This window comes from Osmia lignaria, chromosome 2 (genome assembly GCF_051020975.1).
Source record: "Osmia lignaria lignaria isolate PbOS001 chromosome 2, iyOsmLign1, whole genome shotgun sequence".
Taxonomy (NCBI): Eukaryota; Metazoa; Arthropoda; class Insecta; order Hymenoptera; family Megachilidae; genus Osmia; species Osmia lignaria.
Window position 1 is genome coordinate 8,398,377 of NC_135033.1, and position 18,673 is coordinate 8,417,049.

General features: G+C 45.5%; 3 protein-coding genes and 4 non-coding genes across 8 annotated transcripts; 2 read left to right on the forward strand and 5 right to left on the reverse strand.

Annotated features, from left to right (window-relative positions):
• Positions 1–4,021: 4,021 nt before the first annotated feature.
• On the forward strand, positions 4,022–4,095 carry TRNAN-GUU (transfer RNA asparagine (anticodon GUU)). The gene has a single exon. It is a non-coding gene; the product is annotated as a tRNA-Asn (tRNA).
• A 458-nt stretch (positions 4,096–4,553) lies between these two features.
• Positions 4,554–4,626, reverse strand: TRNAK-CUU (transfer RNA lysine (anticodon CUU)). The gene has a single exon. It is a non-coding gene; the product is annotated as a tRNA-Lys (tRNA).
• Positions 4,627–5,162: 536 nt separating this feature from the next.
• Positions 5,163–5,234, forward strand: TRNAD-GUC (transfer RNA aspartic acid (anticodon GUC)). Its single transcript has one exon. It is a non-coding gene; the product is annotated as a tRNA-Asp (tRNA).
• Positions 5,235–5,986: 752 nt separating this feature from the next.
• Positions 5,987–10,301, reverse strand: LOC117606863 (uncharacterized). The gene is made up of 2 exons (XM_034329841.2): positions 7,750–10,301; positions 5,987–7,181 (listed from the first exon to the last, which is right to left on the reverse strand). The coding sequence occupies exons 1-2, from the start codon at positions 8,164–8,166 to the stop codon at positions 6,750–6,752; spliced, it is 849 nt and encodes a 282-aa protein (XP_034185732.1). The 5' UTR covers positions 8,167–10,301; the 3' UTR covers positions 5,987–6,749.
• On the reverse strand, positions 6,206–6,287 carry TRNAS-GCU (transfer RNA serine (anticodon GCU)). Its single transcript has one exon. It is a non-coding gene; the product is annotated as a tRNA-Ser (tRNA).
• Positions 10,302–12,604: 2,303 nt separating the features above from the next.
• On the reverse strand, positions 12,605–16,620 carry LOC117606859 (uncharacterized). 2 transcript variants are annotated; one of them, XR_013062287.1, is made up of 3 exons: positions 15,079–15,937; positions 13,289–14,745; positions 12,605–12,736 (listed from the first exon to the last, which is right to left on the reverse strand). XR_013062287.1 is itself a non-coding variant. In XM_034329838.2 (3 exons), exons 2-3 carry the CDS (start codon positions 15,695–15,697, stop codon positions 13,871–13,873), a joined length of 1,494 nt encoding a protein of 497 aa, XP_034185729.1. In that variant the 5' UTR covers positions 15,698–16,068; positions 16,368–16,620; the 3' UTR covers positions 13,103–13,870. The 2 variants fall into 2 exon arrangements, 1 of the variants encoding a protein (XP_034185729.1); XM_034329838.2 differs by lacking the exon at positions 12,605–12,736 and adding an exon at positions 16,368–16,620 and having other exon boundaries at positions 13,103–14,745; positions 15,079–16,068.
• Positions 16,621–17,312: 692 nt separating this feature from the next.
• Positions 17,313–18,668, reverse strand: LOC117606864 (uncharacterized). The gene is made up of 5 exons (XM_034329842.2): positions 18,507–18,668; positions 18,276–18,408; positions 18,003–18,155; positions 17,759–17,910; positions 17,313–17,645 (listed from the first exon to the last, which is right to left on the reverse strand). The coding sequence occupies exons 1-5, from the start codon at positions 18,587–18,589 to the stop codon at positions 17,366–17,368; spliced, it is 801 nt and encodes a 266-aa protein (XP_034185733.1). The 5' UTR covers positions 18,590–18,668; the 3' UTR covers positions 17,313–17,365.
• Positions 18,669–18,673: the final 5 nt, after the last annotated feature.

Genomic DNA, 18,673 nt, shown 5'->3' on the forward strand with positions numbered 1-18,673 from the left:
GCCCTTTCCTTCGAATAGTACTCCGCAGAATTCCGAACGAGTTTTTCCATTGTTCTTTGAGAGCCACCAGCGGAACGTCCAGACTGATTTAAACGTTTGTTATTTGTCCGAACAAGCGAGCGTTATTAATCGTTCTTGCCTTCCAACGAATCGGGTTCGATGTCCGATACCGTTATCGTTTATAGCGCTTGTAATGATCCTCGAGGAGGAAACAAAGGGAAGAAAAATTACGTAAATCGACCGAACGACAGAGATCGTAAGGTTCCCCCATCGTTTATAATTCTCGAGAGATATTAAAAAGAAACTTCGTAAAGGAGAATCTGTTTTAAGAATTGGGGTTGATTTCGATGGAATCAAGGTTGCCGATTTTCATCGAGCAGTTTGTCATACCGATTAACAGGAGGAGACTGTTCGGTACGGTCCTGAAAGGGTGGTTAAACGGGGACACCCTTCGACAACGTGGGGTAGCTTGATCCAATCGAGGGGTCTTTGGAAAATTCACTTCCTTTTGCTCGAGTGTTATCGCGGAAAAGACGAGTTCCTCCGATTTTACGGTGTACCTTCATTCACGAAATCGTCACTGAAGATACTTGCACGTTTACGCTTCCTCGAGAAGGGTTGCGAAGTGTCTCGGGAAATTTCATCGCGATTGTTCAGGTTTTTTGATTATCGGTATCGAAATGCTCGCTTCGCGCTCATCCAAACGGATACCTTTCGGGGTTAGCAGCGCGAACAAAGAGAAAAATTATCGATCGTTCGAATGCCTTCCGGGTTTGTCGCATTTGCATGCTCGACTTTGTCATTCGTCTGTCTGTCGACGTCGAGTCGATTTCGCTCGATCTCTTTCGACCTCGGCTCGCGAACTTTCTTTAATCTTTCGACTGCCGCGTGACAAAAAAAAAAAAAAATAGGAGAAAAGGGAAAATTGTTGGCTCGCGATGAAGGGAGTTGATGGGAAATGGAGGTGGGTGGCGGAAGGGCAAACGCGAGACCGTGGAGACGATAATTACGTAGGTATCTCGGCGAGGACGCGAGATATTATCCGTATCCAAGTTGGCACCGTTTCCACTCTGGATCGCTGCCAGGATAAATATCGATTTTCCGACGCCCTCCTGTGAATCCTTTCTGTTTCACGTTGGCAAGCCTAGATCGAGAGACCCTTCTTCGTTCGCCGCTAGCTTTTCGATTAGCCCGGGCTGGCTCCTCTTCTTTTGCCAATCGAGATCCCCAAGAAATCTACCCTTCGCGATCAACCTCTTCAGCCGAGTTTACATCGACATACTTTATACTTGCAACGGTTATTCCTACAAGTAGCTGCTCTAGTTAACCCTCCTTTCAACGTTCAAGACTTCGTCTCGAGTATCTCGAGTTGGTAAAAATATATTATAAACAACAATGGGTATCTCTAAGGAGGTTATTTCGCGATTTTTTCAACGGTTCATCGAGAACGTTAATAGCATACTCGAGAAGGCACGTCTCGATGTGTTTTCTTGCGAAACCCTACAGGTCAATTAATTGATTGGTAACTATACCAATGTAAACCCGGCTTAAACAAATAGCCGGGTAGGGTATTCCCTGTCCTCGCTGTTGATACAGGTACTTGTAACAAGTATTTTCCTGTTCGATTTACATTGAATTAGTAGCTGTCTTGTAAATTAATGACAATTACAGTATGGTATACCGATGTGTAAAGGCACCTTTGGACGCATCGATCCTCGAAGACGATTCTATTTCAGATAGGAGCCGATCGTTTTAGAAATGATCGCGTGTCGCGGGAGACGATATCGCCTTCAATGGCAGTATTCCGCGATTTCATCTCTAGAAACGAAAAATTCTTCACCCTCCGCGGAGTTTCCACGAACGTTTCGAGTGGCCGCTGCAGAGGTAGGTCGACGTTGTCGATCATTCGCGATTCAATTAAGCTCGAGAGTAACGCGATTATCGAACGCAGCTGGTAATTTCGTTTCGCCTCAAAGTTTCCGGCCGACGAACGTTCCGACGGATTCGTTCTTTTAATTACCGTGTCTGCCGGTTCGACGTTGAAATCGATGTCCTGGTAATTTGCCGGATCTCTCTCTGTTTCCATGAAACTTCTTGGCCCGCTGGATCGCGCGGAGCGTAGAAAAGAAAGAGGAATTTCTCGTGGAAGAAAAAGAAGAGGCAGGGTAAAAACCGGAAATGCTCGATGGTGGTAGGTGTTCGAGGCGACGCGCGACACACCCACGAGTCTCAGCGTGATCGCGCGAAAAGAGAAATGTTTCTCCAAGGAGGGCTTACCCGACTGTCGCCTCTCTGCAGAAGGTTTCAATGGCACCTTGATGCAAACTTGTGTCGTCACGAGGTGAACCGTACGCGTATTCTCCTATAGGGTGTCCTATTTAACTCTGCAACCTTCCATTATTTCTCTGTTTGTAAAGATATAAAAACAGCTCTACCCAAAAATGGGAAAAGTCATCTTAGGAACTGATTCTCTTTTTAAAAATAAAAAGATCCAGGACACCCTGTATATTCCTACCCACAGCTCCTTCGCGACAACAATGGGACGGACACAGCTTTCTTTCCATTCTTCCGGGAAAAAGTCCCCGATCGCGGACGTTTCTTCAAAGAATCGGCTGGTGTCAGGTCGAAGGTACGGTCGCAGGCTACGGTAATTGCCGGTTCGCACACTTGGAAGGAGTTTGCTGCATTTAACGGTCAATTGACTCTCCTCTGTCCTTCCGTTTCTTTTTTCCTCGATTCGAAGACCGGTTCGTGCGTATTTGCGAATGGCAAGGGAGAAGCAGGTAGCGGGTAGCAGGGGTGCCGTTGCGTTGGGTGCGTTATGGTATTCGTGTGCCATTGCACCCATTCGGCGCAAACGATGTAGTTAGAAGCGTTTGTATGCTTCGCTTCATGGCTCGTTAACGCACTGGAACGGTAATACTCGATCGCGCGGTTAACCGAGTCTATTGAAAATAAGAAAACGAACAATTACCGAGACTCACACCTCGGCACCGTCCTACGCGATTCCGCAACACTCTTCTGCGTTGATCGTTCACAAGGGTTGTTGTCGAGGCTTCCCCTCTGATTTTGATGAAACTTGAATAGAATGTAACACTGGGAGAAGAAATATTTGGAACTTCGCCCTTAAACTTGAAGTATAAACGAATATTTTCAACGTTAGTCGTTCGGGAATTGCTGGAAGTTTTGGAGAGCACCTTTGGCGGCGAAACGAAAAGGGTTAACCGGTGGTTCGCTGCGAAATACTTTTAGCGAAACACCCTCCGTCGCAATCGGCACCCTTAAACGCAGCCGCGAGGCTGTTTTCTTTGCTCTAGTCACCCGTGCTTTTCTTTCCTACTCCCTCGCTTTCATCCTTCGAGCAGCACGTGCATTCTCCTCGGTTCCCGCGCAACCAGTCGAACGAGAATCGCGGGTGTAATTCACCGCCAGGGACCCACTGCGATCTTGAATCGATTTTACGCGGGCTTCGGGCTTCAAGTGCGCGTTAACATCCTACAACTTCTACTCCCGCGTGCCACTGAATTAATCGTCAGGGATTTTTCTGTTGGCCCGAATGCATCGCGCTCGTTTTTCAAGTACCTCGACCTTCTCGTAATTGCAATCACGGTTTTGCAAAAAACGGTTCGTTTGTTTAAGAACTAACGCGTTAAAGTCCACGGCGCGTTATAAAGAGCGAGGGAAAGCGTGACGGTCGGGGTGTCTGGAAAATGTCTGTCATCGACTTCGGGCCAGTGGTGGGACCTTTCGACGAACGCTTCCGCAACGACCACGGCATTCTTGTATCGGACCTCGCGCGGGACGCATCAATTCTAGACCAGCCAATATATTCGAGAAATATTCTTACATTTGGTGGAGATTTTTAACGTCCAATGTCGTGAACGTCGAACAGCTGAAACGCAGATTGGCTCCCAATTATCGGGTAAGTTTTTACTCAAAGTCTACTCGTTATCTACCGTGTTTCTTTCGCAATTTCTTGTAATTACAAGTCGAAAATGTATGAAAAATCAGCAAACAAGTCGCCTCCGTGGCGCAATCGGCTAGCGCGTTCGGCTGTTAACCGAAAGGTTGGTGGTTCGAGCCCACCCGGGGGCGTAGTACTTTCTTTTGTCTTCCGAAACCCTTCCGCTTTGCAAACTCTAACGACACTCGACGATTTCTTGTTACCGACAACAGTAGAATAACGCTGCCCGTTAAATTTTTGATCAGCGTTTATAACATTTTCGAGAATCTGCGATGTATAATTGTTTATTTATTGAATTAGTGTTAGGGAGTGTGGTTACGCGAAACAACCCTTGACAATGTAAAGGATAAAGTGTCTAATTTTGATTAGACAGTGAAGAATGATCCAAAAGACTGGTTGATCGTAGGTCTGTTTCTAACAGGATGCATTTTGCGTGCAGTGATGCAACTCAACGAACGGTGAATCACGCGACGACATTTTTGCTTTCGCAAGTGATTGATATAGAAAAGGTACACCAAATGATTCCCCGTTTTCTTTTGTTCTCCGATTACAATAATAATAAGTTATAAAAAATTGAAAAAATTTAAACCGCCCAACGTGGGGCTCGAACCCACGACCCTGAGATTAAGAGTCTCATGCTCTACCGACTGAGCTAGCCGGGCTGTTATTTTCAGCCCCTGTTATTTCCTTGAACCGCCATTTTTAAATGCAAATATAAATTTAAAAAAAATTATTACCGAAGCAATTATTTACAATTACGTGATCTATTTACGAACAACACTGATTTGCATTCAAACGTTCGATTCGCGTTACTTATTCCTTAAACAAACATCTGCGCGTCTAAACAGAAAGGGTACGGACACATCTGTCGGAATCGCTTGAAAATCAAAGCGGCAACTGTTCGACAGCCGAGAGCTCTCGAAAATCGAGCCAGCTCTCGAGAGTGTCGGCATGTGTCCTTTCAGATACAATAGTGTACATCATAAATCTTGCGCGCTCGGGTATCGCCTACCTGCAGGCAACATCGAGGACGCTTGCGTTGGACAGTTGTCCTGCGTCCATCGAACTGTGTGCACGCACGTGTTTCGCTCCTGACAAAAGCGTAATTAGCAGATTTAATAACCGTTTGTTATATTAATGGTAACAAATATGATATCATCAGGTACTATCCCACAAATTAGAAACTTTTAACATCTCCTCCTCGATAGTATAGCGGTTAGTATCCCCGCCTGTCACGCGGGAGACCGGGGTTCGACTCCCCGTCGGGGAGTATTATTTTTGCCTTTTTAAGAAAATTTCATTTACAATTAATTTTATTTTGATAGCACATTGGTTATACAGTGAAAACTCTATAAATGTAACTATTGCCGGTCCGCAAGGAGAATCGTTTTTGGGATTTGATTGTAGTTTGCCGACGCCGTCGAACGTAGAAAGAGTCAGTAGCTAAAGTAGAAAGAGGGACTGAAACCGGGATTTATTGCCTTCGTTTAAATGCCCCGTGTCAGTGTGACCATGCTAATGCACAGAATAAAATTTTTTATTTTATACTTTTTCTAATTAAAATGAAGCTAAACACGATAGAAATCGGTCAACATTTAGTAGTATAATATTGGGTTAAATGTTGTGCTTGCGAATCTTTCTCTCTTTGTTTATCCTTCTTGCGCTAAACTTTGTTATCCTTCTTTCGGAAACATCAAAGAACAACGGATTCGAGGTGCTAAGTACATTTATCGAGTTTTCACTGTACTCAAATTAATCAACCACTTTACTAGGTAATTAATCCTTTTTTCTTGCGAGGGAACATTAGTTGGAAACATTAGCAACTGAGCGATGAAAGCGTGCTTCGTTATCTAAACATATTTTATCTCATTATGCAAACCAAGAACTGATTGTACAGTCATGCTGTACAAATATACATGATTTTAGAATTTAAACGAAACACGTTACTTTTATATGCAAAAAGTGGATCGTATATTTTTGCATTTATCACTGTATTTAATTAAACACAATTTATAAGAATAGTTATTTTAATAAAAATCATACAATATATAATATTATGAAATACAGCTATACATTTCTGATGCTGTAATACTTTTTGCTGTCTCATGACGTTTAAATAGAATGAATTAATTATTTACAATCGGATTCCTGAATTCTATTCCACGTAACACGATTGTAAAAGAAAAGAATCGATTAAATATATTTCACTCGCGGAGACAGGCAAAAAATATTTTCTTTTATCGACGAGGATGGGATTCGAACCCACGCGTGCAGAGCACATTGGATTAGCAGTCCAACGCCTTAACCACTCGGCCACCTCGTCTTCGCGTCAATCTCGCTGCTAAAATATAGGAGACACTGTGTTGCAAATTTTTCCAATAAACATTAATTATCGTCATCGTAACCGACGCTTATCACAAACGTGTTGCGAAAAATATGGCTAAAACTTTTCAGCCGAAAAGTTTAAAGAAATTGAAAGGAACGAGCACCTAACTCATGCGCAACTCGTTTAGATGTGATAAGGGTCGAGCGATTAAGTTGAAACCTTTATGGCAAAAGTTTGAGACGGTTAACGCGATCGGAACGGAGCCGCGTATGAATTTTCATGGAATAAAATTTCCCGCCCGAGCGGGGTAGTTCTCCAATTTATCTAGGAATTCTTGGATTTCAAATTAAAAGCATAGCGACGAAGGATCGCGGAATTTTGGATATCGTTTTAGAGGGGGGAAAAATACGCGAGGAATGTAGGGACGTCGATTAGCTCGATCGTGATTTATCGGCGGGATTAACGATCGCCCATAACCAAGAAGCAACGAGAGGGTACTTTCTCCGTAAGACAAGTGGTTTCTTCCAAGGTGCCAAGATTCGCCCGTAAAAGAACGTCGGCGATTATCTTCTCGGCGATAATGCACTGCCGTGGCATCGATTTCCTCAATTTACTGGCCACGTAACGACCGAACGTTTCGAAATCATCGTCCGTCATGCAGGTAGCGAACGGTCTCGGGGAAAGTTCTCTGCTCTGTTCCTTCGTTTGACGCTCCTGATAACTTTCGTGCTGATATTTCCTTCGACACGGCTCGATCGTCGAAGAGGAGATTCTTCTGGAGTAGGAACCCTCGGTTTCCAGGATCACCGGCTGGAACGTTGGGAGCGGGCTGGCTTCCGGTGTCGGTACGGGCGACGGTGGTTCGATCTTGTCTACGTCGGTTTGGACGGACTAGAAAAACGTAATTCGATAGTTGTAACTGAACGATTTAAAGAAAATAATGAATTTATCGAAATGAAAATTGCGTTTCTCCCAGAATAGATTGAATCGAGGAAACCTCCTACGGTATCTCATACTTTCGCGAGATGGTTGGGAACAAACGTTGCCAGCTTTGTTTCCGATTTACATGTAATTTCCTGCGTGTGGCGGCCGTCGAGTTTTCGGATCGATAAAGGACCGCGAGGAGAAAGAGAGCGATGACGCGAGGGTGGGAGAGTGGGAGAGGAGAGAGAGAGAGAGAGAGAGAGAGAACGAAGAAAAGGAGAGAAATAGACTCAGCGGTGATATCGGAAACGTATCGCTGTTAAAATGTCTATTACTGCGATTTCGGCGAGCACGTAAGTACTTGCTTACTCGCATACATGGAAGAAAACACAAGTACTCGAGATCGCGATAGTTCTCGTCGATCGCCGATAGCCCCGATGATCGCTCCCGAGGAGTATCGTTCGAGAGAGAACGAGATATCGCGCAGTCTCGGTTACTAGATAGAAATAAAAATGTGATTTGTCCGAGGTCGTACCATCTCCTCTTGACAGAGATCCATCGATGCCGAGGCGTTCGTAATATCCCCCTCCTCGTCGAACGGGCTTGCTTCGTTCTGTTCCGCGACGAACTTTAATATGTCGTAGTACCATAACGAGGATCTGTAACGTCGTCGAGGATTCTTTACCACTCTCTGCGATGCCCTCACCTTCTTGTACTCTCTCCTGAACGCGGTCCTCAGAGTGTTGATCTTTCGTATGACGGTCTCTCTGTTCGCGACCGGATTTACCTCTCTCAGTTTTTGCACGAGGGCATCGTAAGCACGGTTTCTCAGCAATCTGTCCTTGTACCCCTTGTACCTGATCTGCCACAAGCAAGGATAGCTTCGGTACAGCTGTATGAACTCCGCTAGGAAGTCGTGCGTATAGCCGACCAGGTCCGCCGACGTCGACATCGTTACTCCGATTCGACACACTCGTTTTCCCTCGAAGCAACGCGACCCAAGTTGGATCGAGTTTGCTGAAGCAACGCGAACAGCCGAGCGGCAAACGCGAGAGAACGCGAATGGTTTCGCTCTCGACTCTCGACGACCGACTGAGGGGGCCAGCAGTTCGCCAATCCTTCAGCCGCTTCTCAAACGGGCGATCGTTGGTCGCCAGACGCCGGTCGCGTGCACGTTTGCACTTGAAAACCCGTGCCTAACAGTTTGCTCAAACCACGCACCAGGTTTGCATGGGACTCTGACAAACACGAGTGTACCCTGAAGTCCGCTGCGTCGCGGCGACTGACCTGCGCCGATGATCGAACGAAACTCGTCAACGAACCTCGGCGACGCTGCCGTTGTCCGGCGATTCTTCCGGGTCCGTGCAAAGTCCTTCCTTCGGCAAAGGATCGGCCAGGTACGCGATTACTGGATAATTATTAACAATGATTATTTCTTTGGATCGGAGATTATTCGCAGTTGATCGCGTTCGAGTAGGTTTGCGCAAACTCGAGGCGGTAGAACGCAACTGAACGCGACGCAACCCGACTACCGTCCAATGGAAGTTATTCCCTGCTGCTGTTGCCAACGTGACTGCGCAAACACGTTTCACGAGTCCGTCGAGTGCGACAGTTTATGCATCGCCACGCCTCGACTCGCCGCGTTCCCCGCTTCGCTTCCTAACGTTTCCTTCTTAACGAAGGGTCAACGCTGTCCAATTTGTCGATCGTTCGCGTCTCGCCGGTTTTCATGGTAGAAAAATACGGCTAGTAAAATCTAAGTAATTCGTTGATAATTCCCAACATAGAAACTCGCGAGATCCCAGCGCGTTTCTTCTATCTCCTCCGTTTGTCGCAACCTCGTGACCGAGCGACCTTTAACGGCGGCGAACGCATCTGCTTATCAGAAAAATTGCCGATCGAAGGCAAAGTTTACGACGCGTTTTCGCGACATTGACCTCAATGCCGCGGAATCGCGGAAAGCTCGGTACGCGTCCGTGGGGTTGCGAAATTTGAAAACGGGACGCGGCAATTCGCATAACTCGAAGGCCGGTTCTGCCAGATTGGAAGACGATAGCGTGCATTTGCGCGAACCTTCGCGCCATATAAGGTACAACCAGCGAATCCGTTGTTCAAGAGCGTCGTCGGTTGTCGAGGGATTTTTCTCAACGTCCTTCCACACTCCCGTGCAATCCATTCTTTCCTAAACTTTCCGTTTCAAAATGTAGCTATTTGCAAATTTTTCCGCAAACACCTTTCGTTGTTTTATGTAACCACTTTCGAGCGCGATGTTGAAACGCTTTCCCGACGCGATACGCGATTTGCGTAAACACGTAGACGTTTGCTTCGCGTGTAGCGTACAAAACGTAGGATAAAAACCCTTCTTTTATATTCTATAGTACCTTTCTTCCATTTTGACACAGAAATTGCATCGTTATAATATTGTTGACCAAGTAAGATTTTAGGCGGCAGAGGCATGCGAATTCGTTAAAAGCATACTTTCGCTGGTAGGTTGTTAGGTAGGTAGGTAAGTAGGTAGGTTGTTAGGTAGATAGGTCGGAACTGGTAGGCAGGATAAACGCGAACGGTAGGTTTTTACCGTAGGTGCCGGGATAGGCGCCGCCGTTGAGGAACGCTGGCGCCGCTATCAACGCGTTTCTCTTCTCGAGAAGATCGATTTAACGCGGGTCTAGCGAGATTCGTAAACGAACGGATAGAAAGTGGCGAGGTGTAAGGAACCTGTACCCACGTATCTATGCATGGATAATGTCGAAAGACGTTTCGTGCAACAAGGAAATTTGATACACTAGTCTAAGAGTCTAGGACCTAGACTCCAGGTGGAATGTCAGGCGATGATTTACCGAACGTAAATCGGTTGATGGAAACAGCAAAGGGCATAATTAACTTCATCTGCGTGCAGAATTTCATTCGCGATGCTTTCGTGCCGCTTCGCGAAACGTACAAACGATCACGATATTAAGCGCTGTCTCGGGACTGTAATTGTCTCGATCGATCGAGCAAACGAACGGAATGTGTCGGTTGCCAATGTCGTAAGGTCGGTCGAGTTAATTACCAGCGGCGCGAGAGCTCTATTCGCATTATAGTCGCGTTCGAACACTTACTTTGCGTCATCCAAGAGGAGATGGCTGGTTTTCTAGATCCTCGAAAAATTCGCTTCCCTTCAAGCGACTCGCACCGTCAATCAAGAATCGACACATTCGACCACAACACTAATTTGACAGAACGTAATTCGTGACTTCGAACACTCGAGTTATCTACTGGTAACATTACTTTGAGGAGTTATATAGGATGAAGTATTCTTCTTTGAATTCAAAACCCCCTCGGTTTTCGTAGCTTTTCGAATCGCGTTGATTTTTGGGGCATCACCTCCTCGGTGGCTTGAAAATTCGCGCGCGACTACGAATCGTAATGAAATGTACCGCTTCCGACACTAGCTAAAGTCTCACTGACGAGCCACCAAGTTTGAAGCTTGCCTCTCTCCGTTCGTTCCACTGCCCCAGGCTTCCGTTCGCTTTCGCGCGTACACTCGGTGTCCCGTGTTCTCTTGTTTCGGTCCCGGGCCTGACGATGTTGCACCGTCGACCACCTTCTCGGGCCTATCCCAACTACAGCTCTCCTTATCCGCCCAATCCTCCTTTATCACTTTCGCTGCTACGACCGCAGTACGATTTCAAATCGCGTTCCTTTCGATCTCCTCCAAGATCCTTCGAACGGAACCAGAAGAAGAAACGCCGGTCGAGTTTCGCTACGAGACCAGTTTCATCCGACTGCTTTTTTCCTAAGGACGGTGCGTCTGCTTTTTCAAAGGGAAACGACAGAACTCCGGGGAAATTATGGAAATTAAAGGCAATTCTTCGATACCTTGGATTGGATAAATAACTTATTTCCAACGCGATCAGAAATAGCACTCGAATCTTACGTAATATGCAAGGATAAGGAAACTGGGTTGTTCGATAAAATACCAGCGTTAATTTCTTCCGTTTAACGGTGAAAATAACCGGTGGACTTGCATTTAGATTGAAATCGAGGAAGCTTGATATTTTCAGAAGCTTCCAGCTATCGGTTCGCTGTTTCTTCCTTTTTATTTTTCCGTATGTAGACGACATTCGATGTAAAAGCTATGTTTATAAAGAAGAGACGTCGGGATAAAGGAAAAAAGGGATAGCGATTGCGTTTTCCTCTGTGATCAAAGGAAAACGCTTCCAGTCGTTTCCGCGTCTCGTTTGCTTGCCAACGATCAGCCTCAGACCGAATGCAAACACGCTTTTTCTATTTACACTTAATAATTTCGTAATCCTACGCGCATGGCAGTCGGTGTTGGCTTCTGGTAAGCATAAGCAAAAATGCAAAGTGGAAGAGGTATTCGATGGAGCCGCATCTTGCGCCGAGTTGGAAAAGCGTTGGTAAAGCACGCTTCGCTCGTCGGCGAAGAAAAGAACGAGAAGGTGGAAACAAGGAAAAAGGGAATGGATCGATAAAGTGTGAGAAGAGAAAAAAGAATGGAAGGGCAAAAGGAGAGGAACGTCGAAAGACAAAGAGGACGATGCTAATCCTCTTTGTATGGAAAAACCGAGTGGTCGAGCAGACTGCGAGGCAGACTTTCGAATAAGCTATTCAACTGGTGCAATATACCGTGCAAATACAGCGCATCCCGTCTAGACGACGCGGCGTTTCTATCCGAACGAGAAGTTACCTCGTTATTTCGCGAATTCCCATGGAATAGAAGAAGTAGCATCGGAGTACCGAAGAAAAGAAGAAACGAGGTTCAAGGGAGCCACCAGTAACGATAACTGAAACTCCTTTAAAGAACGATCGACACTCCTCCGATTCTATCCGTTCCCTTTCAACTGATAGCTATGAGAACCTGTCACGCGAAATCTCTCTCAACGTCAAATGGAATTACCCATTGTACGTTACGGGTCGAGATACACGCGATCTCGTGTCTAAGAACCTTTTGAAATTCCACAAATTTCTGATATTGAAATCGCGGCTCTGCGTGGAACTCGTCGAGCAACGAGGAACTGTGGCGGGGTTCGTTGATGTTTTGCCTGGAACATAAAAAATTTTAATTAGAATAAAAGCTTCGTGGGTGTTTGAAAGAAAAAAATTTCAAATAGGATGGAGCAGAGTTAACAGGGTATCGGCGGAACAACAGAGGGTTGAACCACAGGTTCGACATGCTACACTGTACCTAATAACCTGATTTAATTAAATTCAAAACGATTTGCGAGCCGTTCCTTCGATGTTCAATAACCACAGCGTACCAGCGGACGGCGAACAATCGAGCAACTGGTACAAACTCGATTCGAACGACTTTATCTTGGCATGGAACGTACACGTGGGTACGTATAATACCTTTCTATAGAAGGCTGATATATTCTGTGCGCCGTTGCTAGGACGTCGATTGAATATGCATCCTGACAGATGCACCATGATGTACGTTTGAATGAATCTCTCTCTGTCGTATTAGTCGGGAACACGATACGTCGTTGGATAAATTAATTTTCTTCCTTGCAAAGGTCCTATAACGATATAAGAACCAGAAGGCTTATATTATTTCCTTTTTCTCTTTTTAATAATAATAGGAGCTCACAAATTATCAGTTTGTCGCGGATGTGAAATATTTATGTTGGCGGCGACGTTACAAGGGACATCCTGTATTCATGAGCTTCTCGAAAGATTATAGCGATGCAAACGTTGCAGTCGCATAGAAAAACACAATAGGATCTGTCGGAGAACGGGCATTGTGCTTGAAGCGATGCATGCGTGATGCATTTCATCGGCGACGTAGCCTTGCGAAATGAAGAGATCAGCGCTTTTTGTAGCTAGACGAACAGTAGAAACGATTTCAAAGTCGTCTCGATGGTTCGTTGCTAAAAGCGTTGTCAGTCTCACTAGCGTTCAGTGTTACTCGGATCGATCGGGAAAAATAGATTCGCTGTTTCATCGCGATCATGATTTTTATTTCACGTCGCAAGCATCTCGTTATCGATGCTTTTCTAAGAACAGATGCTTATCTCCCGCGATAATATCGCACGTTGTCTAAATTTAAAATTAACTATAGCAGTACTTACTTGAATAAGAACTAAAGCCCAGTTTTCCGTACATTCAATTCGCTGTTTAATCAGACCGAGAAGTGGGCAGAAACCGTGACCCCAAATGCGTTGCGGAGAGGTAGCGTGAAACCAATTAACGAGGAAAATTATTGCGCCATCCAATGCGCTTATCGTCAGACGCGTCTCGTGAATAATCGTAAGTAGATGTTAACTTAAAAAAGAAAGATCCTTTGTACGTTGATAAGAATGAATAGCGTTACCAAGGAGGGATTATTGAAAAAATACCATTGTTTATTTTCTATTCATAAAATTACAATTCTTACATCTGTGGGAGTTTTTGAGCGTTTCTCCGGCGCCTGGGCCTTCTCGTGATGGCCGCAAGGTAAGCTGTCGGTGTCGTTGACTTTCTCGCAAGCGGTCCATCACGGCCTCCGTAGTATTATGTACAAGTTTTGCGAGGAATAACACCCAGGCGTGCGAGACAGGGACCGTCCACCTCAGCTCCATTGACGTCTAATAGTGGACGGTCCCAAGACGAGAGAAAAACGCCTCCTTAATTTTTACCACCGTCATCCTACACATCTTAAAATTTAAATTAAATTAACCGAAGAAGGCAACGTCGTTGGAACCCTCTGTCGTGCAATTCTGAAGTAACGATGGAGGGTGATTCGACGCGTTGCCGGCACTCTGTCCTACCCCTGTTACGCTTTCATTTCCACCCCCACCATCGTCGTCAACGTCGCCACCTCCGTCGCTCCTACCACCACCGACGCCAATATCACCGGCGCCGCAACGAGATTCGTTGGTACCGCAGCCTCCGCCGGTGTTCACTGCTCGGGGAGGTTTCACGTCCTGCGATCCTTCGTACTGTTGTTGGTTCTGACAATTATTAATTTCGTTGTAAACGAGCTCCTGTATCTTTAACCTGACAAACATTTGCCTGTCGAGCGGTAAACTTTTGAGTGGATTTCGTACGCTCATTAGAAAATGATAAGTATCGTCTTCTTCCTCTTGCGACACGCTTAACCTCTTTTGCAGCGATTCGAATCTTTTACGATCGAGTTCGGTGTAATCGTTCTCCATCGCATCCAACAAAGTTCTTTTCCTACCGATCTTGTTCATTTTAGGCGGTGGCATAACTTGATGCAAAGCATCGTCGTTCGAAAGTAAGGATTGACAAGAATCGCCATCTAGGTCGTCGAATTGAGTTTCCTCGTGACCTTCTAGAATGTCTATCTGCGGTTCGATCTGTGTTCCTACCGGCGACGAGCGAAGTGCTGACGAACAATTCTGAGGAATGGTACACCCGATCACCCTGGAGTTCATTTGATCTCGCAGGAAAAAGAGACTTTTGAACCAAACCCACTTCGAATCGTGCTCGTTGGCGCCACCGTCGCATTTTCCTCGATAAGTTTTCTTCAATTCGTTCCGAAAATTGTCTCGTAAGTGCTTCCATTTCGATTTCGCGATGTCCGCTGGAAACGAACAATGCGCTGATTAGCTTTTTCCTCGGGGAAACTTGTGAAACTTGTGAAACTCGACGCGACGCGCGCGCCTGTTTGTTTCGTTTAAGTGCATATCTCGCGATGAACGACATTTTTCGTTTGATATCAACGAAAAATGAGTAACGATGTATCTCATACACGGAATTGTATCGCGTAAGTATCAAGTTTTTTTTTGCTACGACGTTTCCGGACACCTAGTCTTTTTGGAATCGGACGCGGTGCGACCTCGTGCGGAACATTGTACGAACCAGCCACGCTATTGGAACGAAGAGGCGGAAAGAAGAGAGCGAGGCGTATACTCACTGGAGACCTCGCAAGCCCTCGCGATCTCTCGCCACATCTTCAGGATGACGTCGCGATTGTGATAGTTGACGTTCTTCTGGTCCCAGATCGCGGGCCTAGCGTGAACCTCTGCGATCAGCCTCTGGAGATCCATCGTCATCGCGTTCCTACGGGCGTTCGCGTTGCATCTCCTGGACGATCGCTTGTTGGCAGTTCGACGGTTGAGAAGCGTGATGCCGGTGCTAAGGGAGGAGGCAGCCGCGCGCGAGCTGCTTCCTCCTCTGGTTAAGTTTCGTTGAGGTTCGTTGGTGTGGGATTGCCGATTTCTTGGCTGTTGTTGTTGTTGTTGTTGTTGTTCCTCTTTGATCGCGGGGATCGCGTCGAGAGTTCCGCCGCTAGTGGAAGAGCCTACACCGCTGCCGACGCCAACGTCACCGCCACCGACGACGACGAGCTCGTCCTCGTCGTCGACGTTACTGTTACGTCGCTGCTGTCGTCTGCTCTTCTTCCTCTTGCGCCTGGCGATACGAGAGCTGCCAGCCGAGGAGGAGCTCGCGAAGCCGAGCCGAGCAGAGGATCGCAGGCGAGACGAATCCAGGGCTTTTTCCTCCTCGACTCGTGCACGCGTGCCGCCGTCCATACACGGCCGGTACACGCGCGCGTCCAGCCGGGAAGATGCGCACTCGCTTAAAAAAACGAGCCCGATATGTCGCTCGATCAAAGAAACAGCAGTCGATTACTAGACGCTCGCGCACGGTTTCGGCCCTACTCGCTTCTGACACACCGATCCGCCTGGCTGCCTACCCGCTCGCAAACCAGCGGTACCTCGCTGAACCCAAGTCCAAGCCTTCCTTCGCTTTTACCCACGATTTCAGCTTCGGCTTCGGCCTCGCTCGAGTTTGCTCTCGGCTCCGCTCGGTTCCGCTCGACTCGACTCGGCCCGACTCGGCGCCGCTTCGCTCGTCACCGCTTGCCACCGCTTGCGAGCTCTGCTCGAGTTCCCTCGCGAGCCTGCAGACGCGAAATCATCACATTACCCCTATCCACCCTGATCTTTTCTCCTCCTTCCTTTCTTTTCCCTAACTATCTCTCGTTTTACGATTCAGATTCAAAACTATCATCGTGACTACGACTACGGTTACGGTTACGATTACGATTACGAGACGCTTTTTATTTTTTAAGATCCAATTTCACGATTATAGCCTGTAACGTTTAATTGTTTCTACCCTACCCTTTTGCCACACACAAATTCACCTCTTCCGATTCTACCTATTTAACTTAGCCCTTTCCCCTTTGTAACACAACATTACCTTCTACTTTATTCAAACATATCTATGAATGCCCCTTTAATTGGTCGACATATGACATTTCGATCGTTACTTTGTTCATTCCCTCCTCGTCGTATCCATTTTTACGTAAACGTTCAGGAATCTAAGAAGTCCTGATTAATGCGTCGATCACAATGTGTATGTAGTATATAATTTGATTATCGTCTTATGGTTTGTTCGTTATTGGATCAATGCAAAACCGCAAGGTAGTTTGACAGTTGCTTGTATCGAAGAGTACATCTGCCACAATCTGCCACTGTGCGAGCGTCCTGCGCTCTCATTTCGGCTTTCCTCGGCACGTTTCGGCTCAACTCGGCTCCCCGACGACGCTTGTCCGTCTCTCGTTTAGCGTAATCTTGCCGTCAACATTCGCCGCGCCGCGGCGTCGCATCATCCTCTTGGTTCGGCTTTGCTCGGTCGTACTCGCTTCGACTCGGATCCGCTCGACACCGCTCGGTTCAACCTGATTCGACGCGACCTCCAACTTGTTTCAATAAAAAATTCTTGACATAAGGTAAATCAATTAAAACTTTATTGGTTGAAAAACTGAACAGCATATTTTAGAAAGGTTAAAATATTTCTCCTTTCAAAACAAAGATCTGTATTTCACCTTGGCGCACAATCCTTAGAGGTTATGAGAAATCTTCGCAACTGAAACTTTGGGCGCGCAGGTATCACAATCAATACAGAAGTAATTGTTCTATCAAAGATGTCTTACACATAATTGAAAAGTCAGATTAGAACATGAGAAATTCAACTTGATCAAAGTTCCCCTGCCGTTGGGACGTAACCTATCATCGAAACTTTGAAACTGTATGCACGATACCGCTCGTAATATAGCGCATCAAAAGCACTTCCGCGTCGCTGTCGATATTGTCGTTTTGCATCTTTGATGGGGCCTACGTTTCGAAATAAGTCTCTAACGAGTAATTTCTAATGCGTTTTATTATGTTTAACGAAAGTAACCAGTACATTGTTCTTTATACGAATGTTTCCTGTTCCATATCATATGTCGAAAACGAATCATCTGTTATGATGTTGACTGAAGTTGGTACAGATTTCAGAATGTTGTTGTTCACCATAAATTCTTCGGATAGTGGAAGATTATTTAGCAGTCTGTCTACGTATTGTTGGGCGATCCCGACTAATTGTTTCTCCACCGTGCATAAAATTGTATCACGGAAACGATTCGTGATATGTTTCAGTATAAGATTTACCACGTTATCGATTATGTGCCCTTTGAAGGTTATGGACATTTGACTAGAAAAATAAAGTTACATTTACAACGACATCGTTTAACCGTCAAATAACTAATTAATAAAGCATAGAAAATTTGAAAAAATAAATATTTATGCGAAGATAATGATAATTACCCGACTTTGACGATGTTGACCGTACGTAGAACAATTTGACGATCTTTCAAGTTCACGTCCGCTACCACTTTTACGTTGATGTTAATGAAACGTCCGCTTATCAGTCCCCGTCTATTAATGAAGAAATCTTTGAACAGGTAGTCATAGGTACCCTAAAAATATTCAAAGAAAATACATTTTTCCAATTCGTACTCATTGTCAGAACGAAAGCGGTTGGTATCGTCTAGTATTTTGTTCATCTTACGTCGATTACATCGAATCCCAACGTGGTAATTACAGTGTAAACATCACTATCGTCGGAAATTAAAATAGTGTCGCCTACTCGGTTTATGCTTGATAGCCCTTGAAGATATCCGTTTGTCAAACTGACCGCTCTGTTACGTATGACCACGCCTGGCTGTAAAAGTAAAAGAATCGACGCTTGAATTTAAAGAAATCTCAATTGTTTTCACTATAACTATTCTATGAAAATTCCATTAGAAAGCATTTGATAGTAGAACGTAAAAGAAACAAATACCAGCTGCTGATACAGGTTGTTCAATTTCATCGGGTCCATTCCCTTATCCAGTATGTATTCGCGAAGCCGGGGTATCATAATGTCGACTAACGAGCTGATGTTCGTCGTTGTCCCATAAAGTGCATCGTCTACTCTGTGTCGGGAAAAATGAAATATTTCATTTTCATGGAATTCATCAGAATTCCTTATAATTTGGAAAATCGTTAATCTAATAATAAATTGTAAACTTACTCGACATCGACGGTGTCTGCGAAACCGCTTGCAAACAGCGCCGAAACGCACAACAAAACGAGAAATTGAATTTTAGCTGCCATGGTGCACCGTTGATACTGAACGATCAATTGTCAACGATTCGACTACCTGTCTTCAATCTGCTTTCTCTATTTTTATTGGTACTG